Source organism: Equus quagga, chromosome 17 (assembly GCF_021613505.1).
Source record: "Equus quagga isolate Etosha38 chromosome 17, UCLA_HA_Equagga_1.0, whole genome shotgun sequence".
In the NCBI taxonomy this organism is placed as follows: domain Eukaryota; kingdom Metazoa; phylum Chordata; class Mammalia; order Perissodactyla; family Equidae; genus Equus; species Equus quagga.
This window is the reverse complement of record NC_060283.1, coordinates 10432240-10447758: the sequence shown is the minus strand read 5'-3', so window position 1 is coordinate 10447758 and position 15519 is coordinate 10432240. Positions and strand designations below refer to the sequence as shown.

The window sequence follows — 15519 nt, the reverse complement described above, 5'->3', positions numbered from 1 at the left end:
AGTCTGTGTTCAGAAAGAAGTCAGAGCCACAGAGGTAGTAGCTTATAGCCAAGGCACAGGGAGTCCTGTCGACACGTGTAGAAGAGCGTTGTCGATCACAAGTGCATTAATAGCCTTCATTTGGGTCAACATCAAATTTTATTTCTCAGCATTATGTCATGGGGAAGTGGTAACAAAATTGGCACACACAAAAGGAATACTGATATCCGGCCTAATTAAAGAGAATGCCTCCGCAAAGTGGTAGGAGGATGAAAGTAACAAAGATAAACATAGACGTTGGAGTCCTAAAAAAGTGAGTTGAAATGTTAGTTCTGTCACATCTGTGACCAGAGGTGACTTGTCCTCTCTCAGCCTGTTTTCTTATCCGTCATTGTTTGGATTTGAGATCACTCGTGTTACCACTGGAACAGTCTGAGCTCTTTGTCACTGGTGTGTCCTTTTGTGGCCATGTGAGACCACATTGGTGTAGGCTAAGGAGAGAAGGCCGCAGTGGTTGAGGTGCTTTGAGGACCTGAACTTTGGCTCAATAAACTTCACTGGGTTTGCTCAGATCGTGTAGCCTGGGCCCACAGCTGGCCGGCTTGCCAGGCTGGTGACGCCACACCCAAACCTTAGGTAGCAGGGAGCAGGGCTGGGGAAGGATCAGCACCTATTCTGGAGTGAGGGAGCCAATGAAAGTAGAACTCTTCAATTCTCATTTTTCTGCCTACGCTGTTTTTAACCAGGTTCTGCCCAAATGGAAAAGATCCAAACTCTTCTGCAACCTGTTCTCCCCCTTCTCTTTTTTTTTCCTTTTTAATCCTTTTGTCTTTGTTTTGACAAATTTCTACGTAATCACGACAGCCTTTCCATAGGTGGTGCCCTAACCCCATCCCAGCATGCCGTACGACGTTCATCTCCCTGATGGCCACTCTCCTAAAACTAAATGTGAACTCTTCTGGGGCTCTGCTTTTCCCTTTAGTTTGAGGTTCTCTCCACCCAGTGTCCAAAATTATCAATATGCTTAATAGATGCTGTTGAACAGGTGGATAATCCCCTCACCTGAACCGAAAGGTGAGAGTGGGAGTGGGGAGGGAAGAGGGGGTGACTGCCAATGACAAGCCCTGGGAGTCAAGGCGAGACTCCTGGGGCACATTCCTATGTTTGCTCTCTAGAGATGGGTTAAACTGTCTCTTTCAAAAACCAAGAAATTAAAAAATCCTCTTTCAGTATTAGATTGATTATCCTAAATTCCTACCTGGTCCCCAACAGAGAAAGATGCCTAACAACAACAACAATGATCACAAACTTCTGTGTTTTTATCTTCCTATTTCTGGTTTAGAACTATGACTTGATTATATTTAACCCACTGTTCCTGCTCAAAAGTAATGCTATAACATAATTTAGGTTATAGAAAATTTCTTACATCCCTTACATTCTGGCTGAAACGTGTGTTTTCCTCATGCCTGGTAATTCACTATCTCCCAACTTGGTCCCATGTGTTCACTGACTGCTATTTTATTAAACTTGGATTACAGGTAGGGAAGCGAAGGGGAACCACTGAAAGCCCCATTTGTTTTTGGGGAGAAGACTAAATTGCCCCATCTGCTCTTGTTTATGGAGCAAGAAGTGGACTCCCCATTCTGGGAATGTTCTCTTCCTTGGGGGGTGGTTAGAAGAGATGAATCAAAAGCTGAAGGGATTTTTAATGGCCAGCAACTCTCTGGTAGCTGTTTTGGCAAGACCTAAGACCTAAGGCTCCCTCAGTACCCTGGATGGAACATGGGGCCAAAATCAGTAGTGCTGGCATCCTTTAGGCCCAGATGTCTCCAATAACCACAGTCCTAGCCATTGCCTTGCCTGCTTCTAAAAGTGGAAAAATTGCTTCTCCGGGAGCCTGAGGCAGCCACAGGTGACATCTAGTCGTAGAGTGAGCTGAGCTCCCAGGCACTGGCTTGTGCAAGGCCTCAGAACTCTAAGCACTCATGCTTCCTTTCTAAATCTTACTCAAAAGGCTCAGCTGCCCTGTCTCCGCTCCGGCCTGTGAACCTCTGAGATTTGCAAACACGGGTGGAGAAGGCACTGAGAAGTGGACCGGTGACATGAGTTTACTCCTTCCCTGGGTGGAATTTTGCTGCTAAACTTCCTCCTGATTTCTGGGCTCAGTGGGTCCTGCCTATTCTTCTAATACTCTCCTGACTTCCTCTTTGCTCACCAACCTATTGCATCTGCCAAACTAGAAAAAGGAAACAACAAAACTCTCACATCCCTGTCCCAACAGCTACCTCCCTCCTTCCAGGGGGCCTGCCTGTTCCCCCACCCCTCTGAGACTTAGATCTGTGCCTGGAGAAGAAAGGGGAGGGGTTTGAGTCAGAGCCTTTATCTCCTCAAACCCACCCCCTCTGGATATTAGAATTGTAGTGGCATTGTCCCTCAAGCTCCCCTCTGCTTTGGCTCCAGACGCTCCTCTTCCAGATGGGGGCCTGCTGTTATTGCTGAAGATAGGCATCTAGCCAGAGCTGCCCGGACTCCTTCAGTGAGCTGTTGGGGCAAAATGGGAGCAGGCAGTGAGGGAGACAGGGCAGAGCCAAGTGAGAAGCCAAACTCCCCACCAGAAGTACAGTAGTGAGACTAACAGGCATGGAGGCCGCCTTCCACGTGAACGCTCTCCTCCCCTTCGCTTCTGAGAAGGCTTGAGCCTTGGCCCTGAGAGCCAAGGCCTGAGCTGGCCACAGGACCAACAGCACGCCCTGCCTTTGCCTCGGTGACCTCCATTTCAGATGGCCGGGGAAACCTTCCTGTGACTCCCACCCGACACTTCCCCACCAACCCCACTGCCCCACCCCGCAGCCATCCTCCAGGCTCAGGTACTCACTAGACGATGTCGGCAAAGGCTGAGAGCAGGGGCTTGGACTGGTACTGGATGCCATGCTTGGCGCACAGGGACTGCACCAGGGGAGCCACTTTGTGGTAATTGTGTCGAGGCATCGTGGGGAAAAGACTTGAGGGAGAACAGGGCATGGTCAGTGGCTCCTACTTCTTTGTTCCCCTGCACACGTCGACCCTCCCCAGGACCCGGTGCCTAGGTCTCCCCACTTACTGGTGCTCGATCTGGAAGTTGAGATGCCCACTGAACCAGTCATTGAAGGCAGACTTGTGCACATTGCATGTTGCCTGGAGCTGTAAGGAAAAGAACAGGGGAGAGCATGGTTCTGGGTACCAGATGGAAAGGCCAGGCCGGCCTTCTCCAGGTAAATGTGGCTGGGGTGGGGTGTGGGACTGTCCCTGGGCACTCCCTTCTCCACATGATGGCAGGGGAGAAGCTTCAAGCTAATGAGGCAATGCTGTTGGGGACTTTGTTGTTACACCATGGCACCCCCTACACCCTGCGTCTCTGCCCACCCAGCCTTTGCGTTAGTTATGCGCAGGTCTTCCAAGTGACCGTCCCTTACCTGGGTGGAGAACCAGTCCTTGTTCTGGTCATGATCAATGTGCATGGGGATATGGTTCATCTGTGTCACCCACACAAACCAGTTGCTTTCCAGGAACCTGGTGGACACGGCGCACAGACAAAAACAAGTTCTTACTCTCCTTCAGACAGCTGCTCCAGCCGAGCCACCTTCCCGAGCCAAACCTGAAAACCCCTGCCACCTGAAGCCCCAGCACAGCCCGCAGACCGGACTGGTTACTCCCAAACGTCTGCTTTTCTTTGCCAGTCCCTACTCCCCCATCACATACTACCTGACCATGAAGAAAAGGCCCAGGAAGCCTTTCAGTCCCAACAATGGCACATAAGTGAGGACGATGCGAACGTAGAAGGTGACCATCCAGGCCAAGTCCTGCCGTGAGAGGCAGAGAGCATTAGGACTGGCACAGAGCACCTCTGCCTCTTCCTCTCACTTCACCTGTTTCTTTGCATGATGCAGCCATTCTCCCGGTCCCCACACTGGCACACTCAGTCACTGTCAGCTTCTCTCCGTTGCCCAATCCTGCAGTATCTAGTGCCGCTGCTCCTCCTGTCCATTCCCACTGGCACCTACCAGCCCTCCTTGTCTATTTCTTTCTCAGGTACCAAGGCCTCCAGCTCCTCCCAACCCATCTAAATCCTTCATCCCTTCATCATGCTGCCAAGTGAATCTTCTAGGACCGTGGCTCAGTCTGTGCCAGTGCACTGATCAAATCTCCAGTCACTTTCTGCACCATGCTCCTCCCCTGACACTTGAGTCCTCTCCCTGTCCAGGGGCTAAACTCGCCCCTCACTTCCCAGCTTCTCTGCTCAGAGTCCATCCGCCCCCACCCCACCTCTGCCTGTCCTCCAAGGCCAGCCTGCTTTTCTGATGCCTCATCCAGCCAGATGTCGTCAGGCCCCTTTTGGAATCCCAGAAGCTTCTGCTTGTACCTCTTCTCCGGTGTCAACCACATCCTGCTCCATCAGAAGTTTCCCAAGACTAAGTGCCATCTCTTACTCATCTTCCCCATTCCCCAGCCCGGCCCCTGGCTTTGTTCCCAGCACAAGAACCTCAGGAGATTCTGGCTGAATGTAATAGGGCATTGGGAGTCAGGCTGCCTAAGTCCAAATCATCCCACCTAGAGGTAAGGAAGGTCTGTACTACTTCTCTTACTTTCCTCTCAATTAGGCCTGGAGTGAATCTCAGTAGGATTTCCCCTGGAGACCCCTTTCCCCTCCCTCAGGGTCCTAGAGACAAAGGATGTGGGACTCTTGGGCTGTGCATACTCACCACCCACTTCTTCCGCTGGATAACAAAATAGAAAATATACCACTGGAAATAGAGAGGCAGCAAGGCTGGGGGCCCAACTAGGGAGGAAATGGAGACAGGGAGGAGGTGTGAGCAGCATGAGGGTCACAAAGGGCCTCTGGCATGGGGCTGCCCCTTGCCGTCTCCTCCCGTTGCCCCTCCAGCTGCCTTGGCACCACAATCCAGTGGAACCCACAGGCACTGAAGGCGGGCATGAATGCAAGTGTGAAGAAGACACAATCTCCCAAGAGGATGCTGGCAGGGTACAGGGTGGGAGTGGCTTTCTTTTCCAGTGGAAGAGGGCCACTGGGGAAACTGCCTCCACACATGGAACCTGCTCTGCTCCCATGACTTGAAAGGGTCCTGGCTAATACTCTCGGAGCTGCCCTGGCCACTGCCCTGCTTCTGCCAGGGGCCTTACTACTGGCCCTATGCCTGTCCTTGCAGCCATCTGCCCCATGTTCTTGGCTGCTCCACCATGTAGGTGAAGGGACAGGAGCAGGAAAACGTGTGTTGGGGTAGGGGGGATGACCTTGTGATCCTTCACAGGCTGAAAGCTCACTTTCTTGGACCAAGGACATGAGTTTGTGCCACCCAACCTGAAGTCCTAGAGCTGTGGGCAGTGGTGGAGGGACTTCGCTTAAAACTGGGAGTTGATGGGGCTGGCCCCTTGGCCGAGCGGTTAAGTTCTGCACTCCGCTTTGGCGGCACAGGGTTTCGCTGGGCGCCGACATGGCACCGCTCATCAGGCCATACTGGGTTGGTGTCCCACATAGCATAACCAGAGGCACTCACAACTAGAATATACAACTATGTACCGGGGGGGCTTTGGGGAGAAGAAGAAAATAAAACAGATGTTAGCTCAGGTGCCAGTCTTAAAAACAAACAGACAAAAAACCCCCTGGGAATTGAAGAAGTGGATCCCGTCCTCTGTGCTGTCCCATTTCCTTTTCTGTGTCCCTTCTCTGCAGGGCCCTCCCTGATGCTGCTTATAAGCCCCTGCATTACAGTGCCCGCCCATGGCTCCTCTATCCTGATGTGCCATGGATTCTAACATTCTTTCTCCCAGACTTTTCTGCTCCACCCTCTGCCCCATCCCCCTTTCTCTAGTAGGGATGGTTGGTAATAGGCAGTTAGGATAAATTCTTTTGAACTAAAATAGGATCATTGAAATCAACCCCTCCTTTCCTTTAAAAATTTGAATTTTTAAAGGAGTTTTTAAACTCAAATTTTAGGCATTACAGTTTTTTAAAGCAAGGACTATATAGCAGTCTTCAGAGAGCTTAAGCCAACCACAGAAATCTCCTCTCCTCAGCTCCAACCATTCCCCAACTCCCTCTTTGGATCCAGTCCTCCCATAGCTGTGTCCACCTTTGTCCCCCTGGGGGTTGGACTGTGCCCTGCTGGGTCACACTGGCACAGCTCTCTGTTAGACAAGGGTTAAGGTGAGGTTTACGGTTTAATTGGGATGGCCCCACCTGACCACGCAGTTCTCTTGTGGTAGCCAGGGTGGGACTAGAGGAACTAGTTTGCCTGTAACACAGATGACCTTAGACTAAAAATTAGCCTAACTGTTGACGTGGCTCAGCTGACATGGTAGGTTGCGGATGGGGTCCTTTCTCCAGCCTTTACTTAAAATACCCTAATGGCTTGGGGAGTCACTTCATCCTCACACCCCCTCAGCACCCTGGCCCAGGCATCCCCCTGTGTGGATGAAGACACTCACTCAGGAAGAAGTATTTGTGCTGGTGGTTGTATGGCATGTACTTCTTCTTCTGTTTCCCAAGCTGTGGAAAAAAGCAGACACGAATCAGCACCCGCAGACCAGCCACCTGTTCCGCTCCCCATGACTTTGGCTTTTCCCTGCTTGGGAGGTTAGGCCTACTCCGGGGGCTGTCAGCTTGTGGGTGCTATTGGAAGGCTCCAGCTGGCCCAGCCTTCCTTCTAGCACCTGATGCATGAAGCCCCCGGCTGTGATCTGCCACGTGCGCCACACCATGGCATGCCGCTCAATGCCTGGGCCCACATGAGGCACGTGCACAGGTCTGCAGGTCCTCAGGACTCCTCATGTTCCTCCAAAGACACCTTCATCCTAAGGTTTCCCGGCCCCTCCACCTTCTCCCCTTCCTTTCTCCCATCTGGTACTTTTTTGACCTCAGAGTCTCCATGGACAACAGTTTTACCCCTACACAGGTCAATATTCCCTGTACCTCCAGCCCTGATCTTCCTATCAAACTCTTTTGGTCATTTATTTGAACATTTATTGAGCACCTACTGTGTGCCAGGCACTGTTCTAGGTTCTGAGAGTACAGAGGTGAACAATAGAAATTTCCTACCCTCATGGAGCTTATAATCTGAGGAGAGGATGCTCATTTTGTAAACAGAAAATCTGTAAACAGAGCTCAAGGTAATTACAGATTAAAAGGAAAATATAACAGAAAGTGAGGGAGGCAGTGTTTTGACTAGAGTGGTCAGATATGGCCTCTCTGAGGTGCTGACAGCTGAACTGAGACCCAAAAGATGAGAAGCAGCCAGTAATGCAAAAATTCAGGGGAGAGCATTGAAAGCAGAGGGAAGAGTCAGTACAAAGGCCTGGGATGTTCAGGTGACAGAAAGAAGGCCAGAGTGGCTGGGAATAGTAAGCAACAGGGGAGAATGGTTGATAAGGCCAGAAAATTAGGGATGGCCAAATCATGTTGACCTTAGAAAGCCGTGCTAAGGCCACGGTAAGGAGTCTGGGTTTTATTCCACTGGGGAGGGGAAGCCACTGGAGGGCTTTCAGTGGGTGCAGCATTATCTGCTTTGTGCTTTCAAAGACTCATTCTGGCTGGAGGTGGAGGAATGAACTATACGGGGCAGGTTTAGTGGCAGAGACACCAGTGAGGAGGCTGGAACAGTAATCCAGCCCTGAAATGGACCAGGCCTGGGGATGGTAAGCAGTGGAGATGGAGAAAGTTGATGGACTCGGGATACATTCTGGAGGCAGTATTAAAAGGCTTGCGGGATGTGGGGGTGAAGTTCCCCCCCATCCTAAGCACCATTAACTCAGAGCGAAACCCGGAAGAGGAGCATCTGTCTTGTGTGGTAGGGTGGGCGGGCAGAACTCTGGCCTCCTATTTTGGAACTGTTATGAAGGGGAGCCCCGTATACTGCTGTCTCCTTGAATGGCAATCAAATGCCATTATGATCCTAATAACTGCCCTGTTGTGTTTTGACTCTCGGAGGCCAGAAAGGTTGTGTTTAGGGTGAAGTGTCACCTGCATTTCGTTTTTCTCCAGGAGAGTTGGGAGGCACTGAAGTGGATGCCACTGGGTCAGCATGGGCATCAATGCCCATTTAACCTGTACCCAGAAGGGCTGAACCAAGCGCCAAGCAGCCTGTAGGCCAGGCATTTACTAACAGGCAGCCTACCCTCAGCCTCATAACTAGGCAAAAAAAGAGAGGCTATTTTGGTCCCAGATCATTCTCTATTTTTTAGTGTCTGCAGACAGGGATTTCCTGAAAACCCTAGTACCAAGAAGCAATCTAGGCAGTGGTGTGAGAAGGTGCTCTTCTACTTAGACTCCCACCTTTTTTAACCCTCTATAGTGACAACAGAAGTGCCACCAAGAGCCCCATGCTTTGCCCAATAAATAACCCACATTGCCCTTGAAGCAGCCACCGGAGCCAGGCAGGACCAGGGCTGGTTCATCATCTGCACAATGTTGCTAAGACAGTGGTGGACGTGTAGCAAAGCAAGAAAATCCCTGCCTAGGAGGTGGGAAAATAGGGCGTTATGCACAGGTAGGGCATGAGCCTCAAGCTAGGGGCTCCTGGTGCCAGGACAGCCAGTGCTCCCAAAGCCTTTCCAGAGTTCTTCTCACGGCCAGAGGGGACAGGAGAGCCAGGCTACCCTGAACGCCTGCCTGGAACTGAAACGTGTTCAACGACAGTTTAATTCTTGGCAGAAGGTAGGGGCGAGGAACCTGGCAGAACCCTGACTGCAGCCTAGAGCCCTGGGATGAAGGCTTTTAAATTAGCTCTTCGGAGAACTCTGCTGGCCATTCAGTCTCCTACTGTCTTATGCTCACCAAGGGCAGACCAGATCTCCACTCCCAGGCCTTCTTCCTTTCGCAGCTGCATTACGATTTTGGCTCACAATCTCAGATGACAACTCAAACCCAATGCTGACCACCCGGGAAGTCAGACTGGGATCAGGTGGGTGGGAAGAATTGCTCAGTGAATGAATGTTCTAGGCACTGGGCATCAAAGAAGAGTAAGACAGTCCAGCCCTTGATGGGGAAGACTGTGACACAGTAGGATATCAAAGTGTAAGAGAGGAATACAGACTGCAGGGGCATTGACTGCCTGGGGTAGGGGTGTCAAAAAAGCAGCCCCCGAGGAGGGCCATCTATCACCTTTAAGGAGGAGCAGGGCTTGGCACAGTAACCTCCTGATCATCCTTTGGATCCTTAGCAGCATGTGGTACCTTTATGTGATAACTATTTGCTGACTTGAGGCCTGTCAATTGCCTCTTGCCTCCCAAAACTTCCAAACAGCCAGCCGGCCGGCCCAGCCCCCCATGTCTTACTCTGACAGCAATGTATTTTCCCCAAAGCCCTCTGTGCTGGCTGGTTTCCATTCTCCAAGACTTTGTCACTGATGTCTCCACTCACCTCCACAGAGAGGATCTTCCCCAAGGCAAAGAAGAAGGGGTGCATGTTGATGTCTGGGTCTTTGCGGAAGCAGTTGGGCTTGGCGTGATGCTGGAAGTGCAGGTGGTTCCACCAACTGGCAGGGGCCCCCTACAGAAAAGTGGGGACATGAGTATGAAAGTATGAGTATGACCATAAGTATGAAAGCCTAGTGCTCCCCCTCCCCACAGGCAGCCCTTCATTGACTGGAGTTTCAGAGAGTCCCTCCCCATCCCAGTGACCTTCAGTTGGCCCATCACAAAATGATGTAGCAGGTGGTTCCACGTAGAGGTGCTGAAGACGGACAGGTGTCCAAAGTCATGCTGCAGCCAGCCAGCCTGGGCCTGGGAGAGAACAGTGAGCGCTGAGAGCACCCACCTAGGCCCGTGATGGCCGCAGCACCCTAACTGAGCACATCAGGAGAGGAGTCAGGACGCCTGGCTCCTAACTTTGGCTCTGCCACTAACTCACATGAGAGTTCCTGTCCCTGTTCTTCAGTTCCCCAGCTCTGGAGCTCTGATTTATGACGTCTACAGAACTGAACATCCAGACTACAGAAAAGGACAGCGAGGGACAAACTCAGACGGCTGGGCAAATGGATTCTGACAGCCAAGTATTAGGGCCCAAGCATATTAACATGTTGGGCAGTGGTGTGGTGGGGAGGAAGCCCTGCTTTGCCGAGAAACCAGAATCTTGGCTCTAGGCAGATTTGGGCTGTGACAGAACCTAAACAGAGTTTCACAGGATAAACTCCGCAGGAAGAAGGGAACCCTTGGAGGAGAGCTGGAGAGGCAGTGAGAAATGAAGATGCGCGTGTGGCTAACGAGCAGGTGAAAGCCACAGACAATGGAATGTGTGTTCTCTCTCTGCACTAACTCTCCCCCAAGTCCTCGGCTCTGTCCCGGTCAGAAAGCGGGGCTCCTGGCCTTCCTCAGGGGGACAAAGCGCTTTCCCCAGGGATGCTGAGCACGGCTGTGCTCTTGACAAGCTAAGGGCTCTCACCTGAACTGTGCTGAGCAGCACTGCACAGAGGAGGAAGGGCACGAAGGATGTCCCAAAGACCCAAAGAGTGAGCCAGGCAGCCACATCCAGCAGCAGGATGTGCAGTAGGTACAGCAGGAAGAAGACGTGGTTGGGCTTCATGAGCCCCATCTGCTCCACTGTGGCCCGCAGTTCCCGGAACTCATCGGTCAGCTCTTTCTGCACAGCAGAGTGGAGAGAGTGGGGCTGTTACTCTTCCCGGCTGAACCCAGCACTGCTGGAGACAAGGGCCCTGTTAGGCTCAGACCTCCCACCCAGGTAGCCCTGGGAAGTCCACCGTCCTAGGTAAAGACACCACCACACTGAGGAAGGATGACAGGAGGAGGTGCAATGGCATCACACCTAAGAGCAGGTGGTCTTTGGAGTTAACAGACCTGATTCAAGTCCCTGCTCTGCCGTTTACTAATGGCCTGATCCTTGGCCATGCTGCTTAACCTCTCTGAGCCTTGGTTTTCCCATCTGTAAATGTGTGAGGATTACAGGAGGTTATGCCTGGCACAGAGTATGTGCTCAGTGGACAGGTCTCACGATGATGATGGCAGTGGTGGTGGTGGCAGCCTTGTGAGAACCTTAGCTTCCAAAGCCCTGCTCCCGTGGGCCTGTGACCCAGTGACTGTGCGGGAGAAACAGGGACCTCAAGACTCCCAAGAACTACTGACTGGTCACCTGTGATCCTATCCAGGCCTGCCTTCTACCCCGTGCCCCTCAACAACCACAGGCTCTCCAAACAGCAAACCGGCTCTCACGTTCTTAGTGGGCTCAAAGCTGGGCTGCTCAGGAGACAGTTCTCCAATCAGGAGAGAGTTCATATACTTCCTCACAAGGCTCTTGTTGATGTGGAATGCCACAAAAGGATCCTGCAAGGATGGGGAGAAGGCAGAACAGTGAGGAAACCAGCCCACCCGCCCCTGGCCTCCTGGAGGGCTCACACCAAAGGCCATCCTCCTGATCCAGCAAGGAGGCTGTCCCCAAGTTCAAAGAGACACCACCTGTCTCCAGCCAACTGCCCTTCGAGGGTGCTCAGACCTTTCCCAGGTGTCCACAGCTCAGGGTGACCCAGCCTCCGTGTTCTAGTAACAAGGGCACCACACTAAGGAATAGGAAGCACGGGTTGGGGGGACCACAGAAAGACCTGTCTGGGCTGGCCTTTCCTTTGGGCGTCTCTAGGTACAGCTTTTGCGCTTGAGTTTAGTTATAGGTGAGAAACAACCAGAAGGGATGGGTGCGGCTATGAGAATTCTCTTTCCGTGGGACTTTTAACAAGGCCCTCTCTGAGCCAGCGTTCTCCATAACGTGCGATGAGGGAGACTCCTTATGTCCGAAGCGGGGAACTTCTGCGTTTTTCCCCCTCTCTGCGGCTATCGAGGTGGGGATCCCTGTTTTCCCTAGCGCTCTGACCACTCCCTGCCCCCAGGGAGGCTAATTCCGACTATGCGAGGTGGGGTCCTCTCTGTAGGTCAGGCAGCCCCAGACCTTGCTGGGAACCGGCACTCGAGGCGGGATCGAGGGCGGAGCCGGCGGCCGGTGGCACCACACATCCGGACCAATCGCGCTCTCCGCCTCGGCAGCCCCGGCCCCCGCCCCAAATCACACTGCAGAAAGCCCCGTCGTCGGAGCCTGCTCCGTCTGCGCTTGCGCCGCTCTACGCCTTCGCCTGCGGCCGCAGTCTAAACGCCCCACTGGTCACTTGGGGTGACCAGCGTAGACTTTGGCCTCCAGCCCCAGGCCGGCCACGTCAGAGTGAGGGGCAGGCCCTCATCCGGAAGCGTCTATGCCCCTTTGCGACATAACGGGAACTCCGAGGCGCGCTCCGGGATGGCAAGGACGGAGGATGGGGACATCAGAAGGGGTTAGACCACTGGCGCGGGATGAAAGAAGGATGTAGGGGAAGGGGACGCGGCGAAGCGAAGGCTCCACCCTTTGGGTCCCAAGGGGTGATCCCTGACTCTCCAACCCAGCAGGGAGGCGCCGGGTGCCTTAGCTCTGAGAACAGGTTGTCTAGAAAGGGAAGCAGCAAGACGGGGACTGGGGTGCGCGCTGACCTCGCGGTGAGGCCCGAGGGACGAGGGACGCGACCCTGCACTGGGCTTACTGCCCAGGAGTGCAAACAAATGTCTGCTGCGGCGAATAGCTGGGGACCCCGCTGGCTTGCGGCTGAGTGACTTCCCCACAGGATTCGAGGACCGCTCCGCGGGTCCTCCCTAAGTGTTTGCGGATGCAGGCCGCCCACCTTTAGCATGGCGCTCACATTCCCCTCTGCACCAGCAGCCCCTAGCCCTCTCCGGCCCGTGCGGCCGCTTTCCCACCCTCCCGTCTTCACGCTGTGCGGGGGTTCCCAAGGCAGCGGGCACAGGTGGCTCCCGCCTCAGCCCTATCCCCGAGAGTGGCTCCCTCTCCTGCTCCCGCTCTCGAGTGTAGCCCGGCACACTCAGTAAAGGCGCGGCTTGCGCTCCCCTCCCAGCCACCGAGACAGGTCAAGACTCCCTCTCCCTGCCACCGAGACAGGTCAAGACTCCCTCTCCCTGCCACCGACCCCTTCTCCCTCGGCCTCGGCAGCACCGCCATCCCAGGCGCCCTGCATCCTTGCTGTCTTCTCCGCTAGCCCTGCTCTGGGGCCTGCCCACGCTGGAGACGGCGAACTCAGGGCCACAGACGGAATGCATGCACGGGCGGCGAAACCCTTTGTTTGTGTGTGCACGTTGCAGGCCTCCATCCCATGCCCCAGGCTCCAATTTTCATAGCCTCTCTCCTGCCCCTCCGTGCCGGCAGCACACCCAGTCACCGGGCAACAGGTATGCTCCGGCGCCACCGGCTTTTCCCCGAATTAGTTGGTGTTTGGCCGTGGGTGCCCAGCTTCCGGTCTCGCGCACTGAGCCTCTGGCTCTAGCCGCCCGGCGCGGCCTCGTCCCCCGTCCCACTCTGGCAGCACTCACCGTTGCATCCTGCCCGGCGTAGTGGCTGATGACCCGGGAGCCTCCGGGGTGCCGGCGCGTGAACTCGCTGATGTTGTACACCTTCCGGTCGATGACCAGCCACTGCTCCTTCCCGCGGCCGGAGCGCTGCGCCACCTCGTCCCAAGTGAAGTAGCGTGGGGTCGGCCCCTGGGCCGGGGTCTCGGGGGCCATCGGGGCCCGGCGACTCTGAGCGCCGGCCGGGCAGGGCTGTCGCGCGCGCGCTCGGGGCTCGCGGGGTGTAGCGCGCGTCCGCAGCCCGCCGCCCGCGCGCGCGGTTTTCAGCCCTCCCGGCGCGGCCCTCCGAGCCCCTCTGCGCGCTCTCCCATTGGTCGAGCCCGCGGCGGGGGCAGCGAGACCCTGCCTCCTAGCCTGGCCTGGAGCCCGCGGCTGGGGGCGGGCGCCGAGGGGCGCCCCCTCGCGGGCTCCTTGAAGGAGTTGCCGCTCGATCCCGCTTCCCGACCTGCGGCGTTTCCTCCCAGGCGAGGATAACGGTTCCTGGGGAGGCTCCCGGGTGCGCCGGCCTGGCTCGGGGGGCGGCTGCCGCGAGTGCGCGGGTGGCCACAGGGTTCTGGGGTAGGAGTTGGCTCGGCCAGGGACGGGGGGCGTCGGCCGAGCCGAGGGAGTAGGTGGATGGAGGGCCCGGCGGCGAGGGAGGCCTGCCAGGCTGGCAGGAGTAGGGGTGGGGAGGGGGGAGGGGCTGTCCTGGCAGCCGATGTCGTCCTGGCGCGGAGGCTGCCCTAGGGGGCTGGTCTTTAGGCTGTGGACATCCTCGCCAGTCTCCGGACGCTCGCCCTCCAGGTGGATCCAGCATCCACCTGATAAACTCACACCCTGGGCGCGCCGCTCCACCCGTTGAGCTGCCTGAAGTAACAGGCTGAGAACCCTTGGCGGTTGTCTTGTGAACAGCATCATTACGGTTTATTGAGTTGGGGGGCGGGGAGTCGTCATGCTTTACTTTGCTCAATGTAACATTAAAAATGCCCCACAATTTTTGTAGCCCTTTTTGCCTTTTTGGTTTGTTTGTTTTCATTTATGTTCTCTTTTTAAATCAACTGGGATCCTTAAATAAAAGGCAGTGGCCCGCGTCTCCTGACCTCTAGGAGGCCTTGGGTGAAGAGCCTGCGTCTCAAGCTGAGGTGTCTCTTCTCCAACCTGGAGGCAACTGGGAGCTGCAGCAGGCCTTAAGTAGAGAGATTTGGGGCTCAGATCCCCGGGTTTTAGGAAGGAATGGGAAAGCACCCAAAGGTTGGGGGCGCCAGTCAAGAAGCTGTTCCCGGATGAAGAGACCCAGAGTTTATGTGCTGAGTTTTCATTTATTTATTCCACAAAAACTTTATAAAGCACTTACTATGTGCCGGGCACTGTTCTTAGTGTTTTGCAAACGTTAACTCATTTAATTCTCATAACAACCCTATGAGGAAGGAACTATTGTTAACCTCCGTTACAGATGGAGAAACTGAGCCACTCAGAAGTATTTTGTCACAGTGGGTTTGTGGCAGAGCGGAGATTTGAACCCACCTGTGCTCCTTATGCCTGGGGTCTGCTGTTTCTCCTCTGATTACACTAGTATTTGGGGACATTGATAGGACCCTGCAGCCAAGGGAGAGGAAGCAGAGCTTTATCCCAAGCCCTGAGCTGGAGTCTGAGCCCCTAGGAGTCAGGAGAGGGCATGCAGAGCAAACTAGGAGAAATACGGCTAGGTTTCTGGTAGCAAAGGACCTTAATCCATTCAATCCAAATCCTTCATTTTATAGAGAAGAAAATCGGGTTCAGAATGGGGAAGGGACTCTCCAAGTGTCCTTGGGGAAACTCAGGGGTTCTGACCTCTAGTTAAGATGCCAGGCCACTGCACCTTGCTGGGAAATGATGGTCCATGCAGCTGCCAACTTTCCTTTAAAAAAAAATCCTTGCCCAACAATTTGGGGGTGTTTAACAAGAGAAATGAAATGGTTTGTACTCTTTGATTAAGAAATTTTACTCTTGGAAAAGTGGGAAGTGGGAGACCACAAAGATGTTTATGGCAAACTTAATAGCAAAAACTGGAAACCACGGCAAGTCTCGATAATAAAATCTTCAAGCTCACTGGCATATATTCACCCGATGGGGATCCAGAGT

General features: G+C 54.1%; 1 protein-coding gene across 2 annotated transcripts; it reads right to left on the bottom strand.

Annotated features, from left to right (window-relative positions):
* Positions 1 to 119: 119 nt before the first annotated feature.
* FADS1 (fatty acid desaturase 1) lies at positions 120 to 13760 on the bottom strand. Of its 2 annotated transcripts, XM_046643082.1 has the most exons (12): positions 13384 to 13757; positions 11197 to 11307; positions 10412 to 10609; positions 9652 to 9753; positions 9392 to 9520; positions 6463 to 6523; positions 4719 to 4795; positions 3721 to 3818; positions 3432 to 3528; positions 3080 to 3159; positions 2855 to 2980; positions 120 to 2520 (listed from the first exon to the last, which is right to left on the bottom strand). In XM_046643082.1, exons 1-12 carry the CDS (start codon positions 13573 to 13575, stop codon positions 2469 to 2471), a joined length of 1323 nt encoding a protein of 440 aa, XP_046499038.1. In that variant the 5' UTR covers positions 13576 to 13757; the 3' UTR covers positions 120 to 2468. The 2 variants fall into 2 exon arrangements, with proteins under 2 accessions (XP_046499038.1, XP_046499039.1); XM_046643083.1 differs by lacking the exon at positions 9652 to 9753 and having other exon boundaries at positions 13384 to 13760.
* Positions 13761 to 15519: the final 1759 nt, after the last annotated feature.